At 62.0% G+C, this 10,760-nt stretch overlaps 1 protein-coding gene across 5 annotated transcripts in view; it reads right to left on the bottom strand.

Moving 5' to 3' along the window:
- The window catches only part of RBFOX3 (RNA binding fox-1 homolog 3), a 22,479-nt gene extending 12,960 nt beyond the window's left edge, over positions 1 to 9,519 (bottom strand). For 2 of the 5 annotated variants that reach the window (XM_024130521.3, XM_024130523.3), the window contains exons 1-2: positions 9,259 to 9,501; positions 1,988 to 2,125 (exon numbers count right to left, since the gene is read on the bottom strand). In XM_024130521.3, the coding sequence (XP_023986289.1) occupies positions 1,988 to 2,125; positions 9,259 to 9,480 (360 nt within the window). In that variant the 5' untranslated portion in view covers positions 9,481 to 9,501. Of the gene's footprint in view, positions 1 to 1,987; positions 2,126 to 9,258 lie in introns of all 5 variants that reach the window. The other 3 variants (XM_055090548.1, XM_055090549.1, XM_024130524.3) reach the window with 2 other exon arrangements.
- Between the last annotated feature and the right edge of the window lie 1,241 nt (positions 9,520 to 10,760).

Here is a 10,760-nt window from a genome sequence, read left to right as displayed (position 1 = left end):
CTTGCCCCCTGCTCTCCGTGGGTACCTTTCCCCCTGCTCTCCGTGGGACCCTTGCCCCCTGCCTGTGTCTGGTCCTCTGCCCCCGGCCCCCTTTCCGCCTCCTGCAGGGACATGAAGGTGCTCTTGGGTAGCCTGGCGTGGGGTGGGGGGCATCCCTCCCCACCTTCCCGTGCACAGAGCTTTTCCTGCCAGGACACTGGTCCCATCTGTGGTGTCATCAGCATTCCTCTCCTCTCCCTGCTGGGACTTTGCCACAGGTTGCTAACAGCCAGCCCTAATTCACACACATGGGTTCTGGATAAGTCCTTCCCAAAAGGTGGGGTGCTGGCGGGGAGAGGAGCCCCTGGAAGAGACAAAGAGCTGGGGAGGGACCCTGTACTGCCTGCTGCCTGTGCTGTTTGGGGCTGGGCTGTGTGTGGGGCAGGGTGCAGTGACCCCAGGCCCCTCTGCCTGACCAGGACATACCAGTCAGCTGGGCCCAGACGCTCTGACTGCCCCCTTCCTGCCCCACCGCTGGCCTGGAACCCCCAAGGGGCAGCCTTGTCTCTCTCACTGGCACGTGAGACCAGGAACCTGTGAACCAGGTCCCCTAAAATCCCAGTTGAGGTCCCGAGGGGCCTGTCCTGAGGTCTCCAGTGCATACAATTGAAGAGTTTCCCCTTCACCCTGTAACGTTCGGGAGGTGGGTGTCACGTGGGCAGGGAGGGACATGCAACCAGACGGTGAGGCAATGCCAACCCTGCCCAGTACTGGAGAGGGAGGATGGCGCTGCTGTGCTGCAGGGCTGAGTGAGCTCACGGGCACCGTGCAGGGACCATGGGTGCCCCTGGGCGGCCTGTAGGGACTGAGTGTGCGGAGGCCCGTGATGTAGGGACTGGGAGGGCGTCCAAGTGAACTGACCTAATAACATCGTAATATCAGCTGCTTTGAGTGGGGGCCCCGGGCTCAGAGAGGTTTGGCAGCTGCCCAGGCCCAGGGCCAAGAGGGGGCAGAATTCTCATCTTCCGGTGATGCTAAATCCTGCCTGCACCCTACTGGGTCTGACCCCAAATCCAGTGGGGCCCGGCCCCCAGGAAGGGAAGTGGATATCTGGGGCAAGGGCAGGTGTGGGTGCTGAGTCCATCCCGAGGCCACCTCCTGTTTGCCTGACAAATCCCATCTGGGTGGTGGTGGCATGAGGGGAGGGCTGGGGTTCAGGGCCCAGAGGCTGCCTGGCTTGCGGCAGAAGTGGGGAGTGGGCACAGGCCAGGCGGGGGGAGGAGAGTTTGCGGGGGGAGAGGGAAGAAAGGGAGGGAAGACCGGCCAGGCGCATGTGTCCTCTGTGGCCGGGGCTGAACCCTGGCTGCTGCCCCCTCACCTGCCCACGGGGCAGCCCGGGCACCCGGTGGGTGTCAGCACCTGCTAGGTGTTCAAGTCAAGTGACAGAATAAAGTCACCACGGGACTTAGGGGCCTCCCTGCAGGATCTCACAGTAACACTGCAACTGGCTGAAATCCTACAGAGCAAAGTCTAGGAACAGACAGGGAGAATCCAGGAATGGAACGGCGCGCACTTGCTTCCCATCGTGTGCTCTCCTGTCGCGCCACCCCTGGGGCCTGGAGGATGCCCAGAGAGGTTGAGTGCCTGGGCCGCAGGCACACAGGACAGGCAGGGCTGCTGGGTGTGAGGCCAGGAGGCTGCGCTGCCGCTCTGGGCGCCCTCTGGGGGCACAGGGGTCCCTGGAGCCCTCATCAGAAGGAGGGGCCAGCGGAGTGATAACCTGACTGGCACTGGCCTGGGCCTGAGGGGCAGGTGGTGGGGGTGGCAGCCACACAGGTCTCTCTACCCTGAGCCTGCATCCCTCCTCCTCCCGCCTACCCCACAGGCTCGGGTCAGAGCAGGGCTGGACCCACCGGGCAACGGGAGGCAGGAAACCCAGGGGGCCTCTCTGACGCCTGAGCTGTGCGCTGGGGGTGGGAGCGCAGATGCAGGGGCCACACACACTCACCCCGAACATTTGCCGCAGGTCGGGGTCCCTGAACCGGAAGGGGATGTTGGAGACGTGTAGCCGCTTGGGCTGCTGCTTCTCTGTGGGGTCGGAGGGATGGAGCGGCTGGCTGTCCGTCTGTGCCGCGTCGTCTGTCTGCTGTGGGAAGAGGACCCGGGCTGGGAGGTGCCCCCTTCAGCTCCCATCCCACAGCAGGGGACGATCTAAGCGCCAGGTCTTCCCCAAGCCCCTCGCACGTCCCCATCCTGGGACTCGCAGCAGACATGGCACAGCAGCACCTCAGCCTCAGGTCCCACTTCCGGGCCTTTCCCCGAGCTGTGTCTGCAACACCATCGCAGGGCCAGGCCTCCCTGGCCCAGTGCGTCCTCCCACCGTGGCTCGGCCAGTCCACTGAGGTCTGACCTCAGCGGTCCCTTGGCTATCACGGTCCTGGAGGTCATGAGCGCACTGCTTCCCTGACAGCCCGAGTTCTGGGACCACGGGCGCCATTTGGGGTTTCCAGCCTGATGAGAAAGTGGAGAGGTTTCAGAAGCCACCGCGGCACACGTATCCGTGGCGGTGCTGCCCCCCAGGGAGGCCCCCCCGGGGCTGCCTGCCTCTTCTCCTAACCCTGCTCTGGGGCTCCGCATCTTCCAAGGCTCAGGGGTGGCCACGTCCAGTGCTTCAGAGCTGGCCCTCATTTTGGACCCAAATGTCGGTCAACAGAGGGACTCTGAAAGACTCGGGTCTCAGGGAACAAAGCTGCCACAAAGCAAGGACCCCCCCCCACCAGCTCCCCGAGAGGTCAAGGCCGTGAAGAGGCCCCGAGGCGGTGCAGTGCAACAAGCAGGTTGGGCTGGTGGCGTGCGCGAGGTTCCTCCCTGGGGACTTCAACAGGGCTGGCCCAAGCTCACAGCCAGGCTGCCCTTCAGCCTGGTTGGTCCCTGCCGAACCCCCGGAGCCAAAGGCAGGCTGGGCGTGGTGAGTGCGGGGAGGTCTGACCGAGGGGCCTGGTTGGCTCATCATGACCCGGGGGCTGGGCCCACGGCCCTCTGCGCGCTGCTCAGCGTTAGTATCCAGGAGCAGAGCGGGTGACGGGTGGGGTGGGTGGACAGACGCCGGCTCCCTCCGTGGGGCTCCTCTGCCCCCTCGTGCCTCTGCCCCTTGTGGGCATAACGGGCCGAGAAACACCTTTTATTGCTTCCTTCCTCTTCCTGTCTCAAGTCCCGGCTCTCCTCCCGGATCTTCTGGGATCACCGGCCTAATGCACTGCTTGAATCTGAACCTTTGTCTGGGGGTCTGCTTCCGGGACAGGACTCCAGACGACGGCCTGGGGGCCTAGAGAGTGAAGCGGGGAGGGCAGGGTCCTCGAGGCCTGGGTTAGACTTTGCACAAATGGACGTCCCAGTGGCTGTGGTCTCCCACGTGGCTGCAGAAGCAGAGGCACCTGGCCGGCGGCGAGAGGCTGGGCCGCAGAGACACGCTACGAGGGCAGCTGAGAGGAGAGGTGCCGGAGAGCACTTTCCACGGCTCCCCAGGAACTGCCTGTTTGCTTCTGGTGGACAGAAGCTGACCAGTCCCACAAGCCTCCTGGAGCCAGGACAGCGAGCAGGGCGAGGTCACTGTGACCGAGGCCTCGTGCTGTGGCTGAGCAATGCACCCCGAGGGGCAGAGCCTCACCAAGGCCAGTGGCCGGACGTGTCTCTGGACTCCTGAGTGCCTGCCCTCGATGGCCACCCTCGTCATCCTTTCTGGAAGGAAAGGGCCGCTCCCCCAACTCCGGCACTCAGCGGATGCCACAGGGGAGGGGAGGGGCTGTCACCAGCTCCTGGGCACACTCCCAGGTGTTGAGCTGGCAGGGGGCCTGGAGGGCTGCAGGGGTGTGGGAGCATCTTGTTCAAAGGCCCCTCACACTCAGCTCTGTGTTCCTGTGTTGAGAGGAAGCACAGGGTGTCAGAGCCCATTTGTGGGTTTGAAGCTACCATCGTCTCGTGTGCCTGGGGACACGCGCGACCTGGCGCTCAGCAGGTTGGCCATCCCATGCGTGGCAGGCCCAGTTCTCACGAGCGTGTGTTCTCTGAGCCCAAGTGTGGGTCCGGCGCCTGTTCCTGGGGCTTCACCAACAAGTGCTGACCCCCCCGCTCCCAGGAGCCCACCTTTAGCAGGGAGGCGTCTGAGGAGGAACAGCTGGTGGGGTGGGAGCGAGGTAGCAAGTCTCTGAGAATCCTGATCTGGCCTGTACATGCCCTCATTCCTGATGGGCAACATGGGGCAGCTGCCTTTGGGCTTTTCGGGGACACTTGTGGGCTCCTCCCCCCAGGCCCGGGACCTGGAGACCCAACAGCTCAGCCCCCTCCCCAGCTGTCCTGCTGCCCTCCTCCTCCCTTGGTCCCACTCTTTCCTTGCAGAAAATAAGCCTGTGCTTCACCTTCAGAGGGCCCATCTGTGCCCCTGAATCAAGGCAGAACCGACAGTGCATCTGCTGATTCTTCATAAGTCTGAGCCCCACCCTCTGGCTACAACAAGCTGTGGCTCTTCCATACAGTGGTAAGGGTGGGCCCGGTGCCCCGTCACCCCCCTCCACCCCGTGCCTCCCACAGACCTGTGCCCTCAGCTGCTCCTGGGTACGGGTGACTAACGGACTCACCCCAGACTTGGAAAACTAGTGGGAGAGGGGCATGCAATGCTGACTCTCGGCCAGCAGAGGGCAGCTGTCAGCGCGACCTAGCGGTGAAAGGGCCACAGGAAAGGCTCCGCTGGCGCTCAGAGGAGATGGGGAGCCCTGGGCGGGGCAGGGGTTGAGGGGGGGCACCACGGGAGGGTGCTGACGAAGCTGGGGCATCTGGGGCTGGGCTGGGCTGTCCTTTCTGTCCCGCCTTGGGCCCTTCCTAATAGCAGAACCGAGCCCACTGTGTGTCTCCAAGACCCAGGGTCCTCCTGCCTCTGCATCCCACCCCAGAGGCCCTTAGGGGAGCAGCTGAGGGTCAGGTGGGAGAAATGGGGTGATGGGGGCAGGACACAAGTAAGAAAAGAGCCCCCCTTGCCCCCAAGCGCAGCTGCAGACAGAGGCAGATAAATGGGTTCAATGACTGTGAAATTGTAAGATGTGCAGAGAAACCCCAGAGTGCAACAGCACATTGGCTGGCCCGAGGCGAGATGGAGGCCTTCCCACCATTTATCACAGCGGTCCAGGCAGCCTGCACCGCCTTCCAAGGGACTTTACTTGCTTTTTCTTCTTTAAAGCAATCTTTGCCTTTGATTCTCAAATGCAGGGAAAAGAGAAACAGCAGCAGCAACTCTCCCTTCCCTCCCGCAAGTGCTCTCGGCCGCTTCGCTTCTGCGCCCTCCCCATCTCTGCGTCACCTTGGCCCTCATGGGTCCCCCTCCACCTTTCAAGGCAGCAGCCGGCCCCTCTGGGTGGGACAGCATATCTCTCACCCTCGCGCCCTCCGAGGAGCCTGCAGCTCTCTTCACCTGGGCCTCCCCAAGCCCAGCACAGGGAGAGGCCAAGAGGGCCCTGGGCAGGGGTCATTAGGTCTGGCAGGGCCACAGGCAGCAGGCCAGGACCTGGTGGCCGTCACTGGGATGGAGTCAAGGCTTGCTGATGCCACACAGGAGACTCCTGGAAATGCCCTTTCTCTATGGCCCCATCTCTCCTCATCTTTGGTCCTCCAAGACCTCCTGGGCACTCGTGCAGTGACTGTCAGCTGCCTGCCGGACATGGCTCGCCCCTGGTGGGCGGTGAGCCAGCCTTGGAGGAGGCATTCTCCATGTGTGGCCTCAAGCCATTCACTCGTGAGGTCTTCTTCGGAACCCTGAGTGGAGCTGTGTGTCCGCTTTGGACTCTGAGTGATGCCACGCTCCAGGAGCTCTCTGCTGGCCGCTGCGCTTGTGGCATTGGTGCTGACGGTGCCGTCTGCTCGCACCACGCCTGCGTGGAGGCGGCACGGGCTGAGTCTCACCCTGCAGTGGTGCACTCCCACCACGGTCCACCCCTTTCCCTTTTCTTAAGCCCCGAGAGCCAAGAGCACAGGGGACCAAAGGCCGCTGCTCCAGGTGGAGTTTCTGCTGCTGCAGCGCTTGCTGGTGGGGGAGGAGAGACAGCCATGGGGCAGGCCGTGTGGGCCCGTGGGGCAAAGGTGAGGTGGCCCCAGAGGAAGATTTGGGAGAAGGGGAGGAGTTTCTGAGAGGAGGTCCCTCTGGCTGTCCCACGATGGAGGGTGGACAGGTGGGTGGGGAGGACACCTGCAGGGGACCCGCATGACCTTGAATGATTGAGTGCTCCAGGGAGGTGGTCCCCAACTCGCAGCCCTGGGGGGCCCTGCAGGGTAGTGAGGTGGGTGTTGGGTCTTTGTTGCTGTGCGCGGGCTTTCTCTCGTTGCGGCGAGCAGAGGCTACTCTTTGTTGCGGTGCGCAGGCTTCTCATTGCGGTGGCTTCTCTTGTTGCGGAGCACAAGCTCTAGAGGCGCGGGCTTCAGTCGTTGTGGCTCGCGGGCTCAGTAGATGTGGCGCATGGGCTTAGCTGCTCCACGGCATGTGGGATCCTCCCGGACCAGGGCTCGAACCCGCGTCCCCTGCATTTGCAAGCAGGGAAGCCCCCCTGCTGCCTTTTGACAAAAGAACGTAGATGACACCGTGATGACAAACGGAATCCACAGACGGGAGAGGGCAGGTCTGGACAAAAGCTGGAGCCTGCACTGCCTGCTGCCCCGCACCTCCTGATTCTAACGTCAGGCTGCCCGGGGAGGGCCAAGAGGAGAGTCAGAAGTGACGTAGGCCTGACACAGGAGGGACATAAGACAGCTGAGCAGCAGGGCTGGGAGTGCCAGGAGTTACTTTCGTAGAAGTGGCTCCTGGAATCTTAGAGCAGGACGGCCGGCGGCCACCCTCCCCAGCTGCTCCCAAGGTGGGAAGCCCCTGCTTGAAGAAACACTCCCATCAGAGCACTCACGCCAAAATCTTTGCCGGGTGGCTCTGGGTGTCTTCGAGGTCACCTACTAATCCAGTAACTTTCACCCGTGGGGCCTCCGTCTCCGGATCCCGATGGAAGAGCAGCAGACTCTGACCCCCTTGCAGGACCTGAAGAGCCTCAGGTAAAGAAAGGAAGGTCGAGGCTGCCCGTTCACGGGCTCAGTGGCTCTCTGGCCCGGGCACTTTCCTGGGGAGGCGCTCAGCTGAGCGGGGAGACTCTCATATCTTAGTTGGCTTCTCTCCGAGACTCCTGGGTCCTCTCCGGGGCCGTGGATTCTCACAGGCACGGAGGTCAACACTGGCCCCCTTCCACTTTATGTCCCTAATTGGTGGGAAGCAACGGATCCCGCGGGGCAGGGCCTGTCACTTCTCCCGTGTGTCCCCAGTGCTGGCTCAGCGCCTGGCACAAGCAGGTCCCTGCAGATGTCTGCCGAAGGAAGACGACTTTCTTTTTTTAAAATTAATTAATTTATTTATTTTTGGCTGTGTCGGATCTTTGTTGCTGGGCGCGGGCTTTCTCTAGTTGCAGCGAGCGGGGGCTACTCTTCGTTGCAGTGCGCGGGCTTCTCATTGCGGTGGCTTCTCATTGCGGTGGCTTCTCTTGTTGCGAAGCACGGACTCCAGGCGCGTGGGCTTCAGTAGTTGTGGCTCGCGGGCTCTAGAGCGCAGGCTCAGTAGTTGTGGTGCAAGGGCTTAGCTGCCTGGTGGCATGTGGGATCCTCCCGGACCAGGGCTCGAACCCGTATGCCCTGCGTTGGCAGGCAGATTCTTAACCACTGCGCCACCAGGGAAGCCCCGAAGGAAGACGACTTTGAATTTGTCGTGGTGAGGCTGTGTCAGGGGGTCCAGGAGGCCTCTGTTTGTGCTGTCGAGGTGTTAGAGGGTGTTAGCTCTCGGTCTCAGCCCCCTCTGTGTCAGCTGCAAGTCTGATCCTCTTGTCTCCCAGGTTTGCTTCCAGGGCAAACCTCTGGGGGTCAGTATTTGTTTACAAGGAGGTTGTGAGAGGTTTTTCCAGATACACCCCGTCTGCTGCTGTCCATCAGAAAGAGACCAGTTGGCCGGCCGTGACCTGTTCACAGGGACCCCCTCTGGCTCCCATGCGCACCTCTCTTTTCTGAGGTGGAAAAGCTAAACCAGGGAAGTATGGTTTGCCTCCCCGTTCTAAGGCCCGTGGGCGCTGCCCTTCTCATCCGTGGAACCCTGGGGGCGTCTATGGCAGACATCCTGTACCAGGGACACTGGGATAATGGAAAAGCCTGGTGGCTTTGGTGCTGACTCAGGCTGGGCAGTGCTTCGAGCAGGCAGGAAGGGCCCTGGCTGGGGTCTGGTCCAGCCCAGGGGGCAGCTTGGGGGGGGCCGTCTCCGCAGAGCTTGGATGATGCTGCTTACACAGGGAGGGTAGGTTATATTTGGAGCCAGGGGAACACCGTGGGAGCCAGGTTGGGTTAGGGGGCGGAGGAAGCACACAGAGGGGGGCACCCATCAGATGGGTGGTGCCGCTCCAAGTCAGCACAGGGCGCGCTGGCCTCCTGCCAGGCCCCGCCAGCCAGCAATGGGACAGAGTCAGCAGGGCCAACTGGATGAGCGCAAAGCCCCAGAGCTCGGCGGGGCGTGGGCCCACGGAGAATGCAGCGGAGGGGGTCAGGGAGGGGGATGCAGCAGCCTGGTCTCCAGAGGGGCTACCTTCACAGGGCGCCCACCCCAGGTTGGCCAGGGGCGGCGGCCACTCCTGGATGTGATCCTTGCTATCAGGAAATCTCCGAGAAGTGCCCGGCTCAGCACTTTCTCCTTGGGGCTGCATTACAACCACATAATTGAAGCTATCTGATTGGAGGGCAGCCAAGCAGGTAGATTACAAGTGATTAGCAATGATAGGAGTGCCTGCAACCCGAGACAGCCCTGAGGGGCCCTGGGCCTCTCCTTGCTGCCGCCAGCCGCCCCCCACCCCCCACCCCCGCCCCCTGCGTGCCCCCGTGATGCCGCTGGGCCCGGCGAGCCTCGCCCATTTCTCTCACTTCCCATTAACAGGTCACTGACCGCTGAGGACACCTCCATCTCCCAGATGAGGTGAGAGTTGGCCTGAAGTTGCGGCTCGGGGAGACCCGGGTCGGGGGCAGCTAGAGGCGGTGGGCCTGGCTGCTCCTCCGTGGCACCTGCCCACCAGAAAGATCCTTGGGGTCGGATGGCGATGAGCTTGGAGGCTAGGAGCTCCGTCCTGGGGGCGGGGACCCCTGCTATGGGGCTGCCTCTCCATACACAGGCTCCCAGGCCCCTTCCCCACCGGCACTCCCCCTGAAGTTTTGAAGCTGGGGGGCCCTTACCGGCACTGTCTGGGCCCCTGCAATGGGCTGTGTGCTGGGCTCACTGCTCGGCTGCTCCGGGTGGGTCTGTGCTGGTGTGTACAGGGTCATGCCGTGCTCCGGGGGGACCGGGGTCTGGCCCGAGTAGTCCGGCGTGGGGTGCGGTGGCGGCGGGGCGTACTCGGCGGGGATGCCGTTCTGTGGCGGAGGGGGGTACTGGGCCGGGGGGTAGGGCTGGGCCATCGCTTCAGGCGGAGCCGTGGCGTCCTGATTGCCCTGGGGAAGGAGAGAGCAAGGCTGGTTAGACCTCCGTGCGGCCTGGACACTGCCCCCTTTCACTGCCCCCTCTCCCGAAGGCTCTGTGGTCTCCAACTGTACTTTCAGCAGCATTTTCCATGCCCCCCTAGGAGGGGGGCTCCCCCAGCATGGGCCAGCAGCTCAGAGCCGGGCTGCAGGGGGAATTCTGGGGAGCCCACGTCTGGGGTGAGACACCTCTGTGTTTGAGGCCACTTGTGCAAACTCGTCAGGCCTGAGTACACTGAAGATTTTTAATTTTTTAATTCACCTAATTAAAAAAATTAAATATTTTGAGATAACTGTAGACACAACAGTTGTACGAAATATCTCAGCATGATCCCGTGTACCCTCTACCCAGTGTTCCCCAGCGGTGATATCTTGTGAAACCTTCCCCACCAGGAGAGTGACATGGGTCCAGTCGAGATACAAAACGCCCCAGCAGCACCAGAATCCCTCTTGTGGGCCTTGATAGCCACACCCTCTCCCTCCCGCCTTAGAAAGGCTTTTTTTTTTTTTTTAACATCTTTATTGGAGTATAATTGCTGTACAATGGTGTGTTAGTTTCTGCTTTATAACAAAGTGAATCAGTTATACATATACATATATCCCCGTATCTCCTCCCTTTTGTGTCTCCCTCCCACCATCCCTCTCTCCCCCTCCAGGTGGTCACAGAGCACCGAGCTGATCTCCCTGTGCTATGTGGCTGCTTCCCACTAGCTCTCTGTTTTACGTTTCGTAGTGCATATATGTCAATGCTACTCTCTCACTTCGTCCCAGCTTACCCTTCCCCCTCCCCGTGTCCCCAAGTCCATTCTCTAGTAAGCCTCGGTTTTCTCATCCGTAAAGCAGGAGTGAGGGAAAACGATTCACAGCCTGCAGGGAAGAGGATTGGAGTTGATCGTGCAGACGTGGAGCCTGGGACAGCTTGACCTCACGGTGGCCACCGGGTGAGGTGCTCTCAGGGGGGCAAGTAGGGTGCCCGCCTCTGTCTTGAGGATCCCGGAGATGTCCCAAAGGTCCCTCCCACCCTCCTGAAGGCCCGCTGCCCCAGGAGGGAAGGTGCCCCCTCGGCGCTGATCCCAGCCATGTGGGGCTCTTAGAAGCCCTGACCCTTAGCAGGGCCCGGAAGCACCCCAGGGCCGCGGTTCTCCAAATGGGGCGCCAGGACCTGCAGCCTCGGCAGCACCTGGGAGCAGGCAGCAAGGCAGAGTCTCGGCCCCGCCCCA

This window comes from Physeter macrocephalus, chromosome 14, assembly GCF_002837175.3.
Source record: "Physeter macrocephalus isolate SW-GA chromosome 14, ASM283717v5, whole genome shotgun sequence".
NCBI lineage: Eukaryota > Metazoa > Chordata > Mammalia > Artiodactyla > Physeteridae > Physeter > Physeter macrocephalus.
Note: the sequence above shows the minus strand (reverse complement) of the source record. Positions and strands in the feature narration are given on the sequence as shown.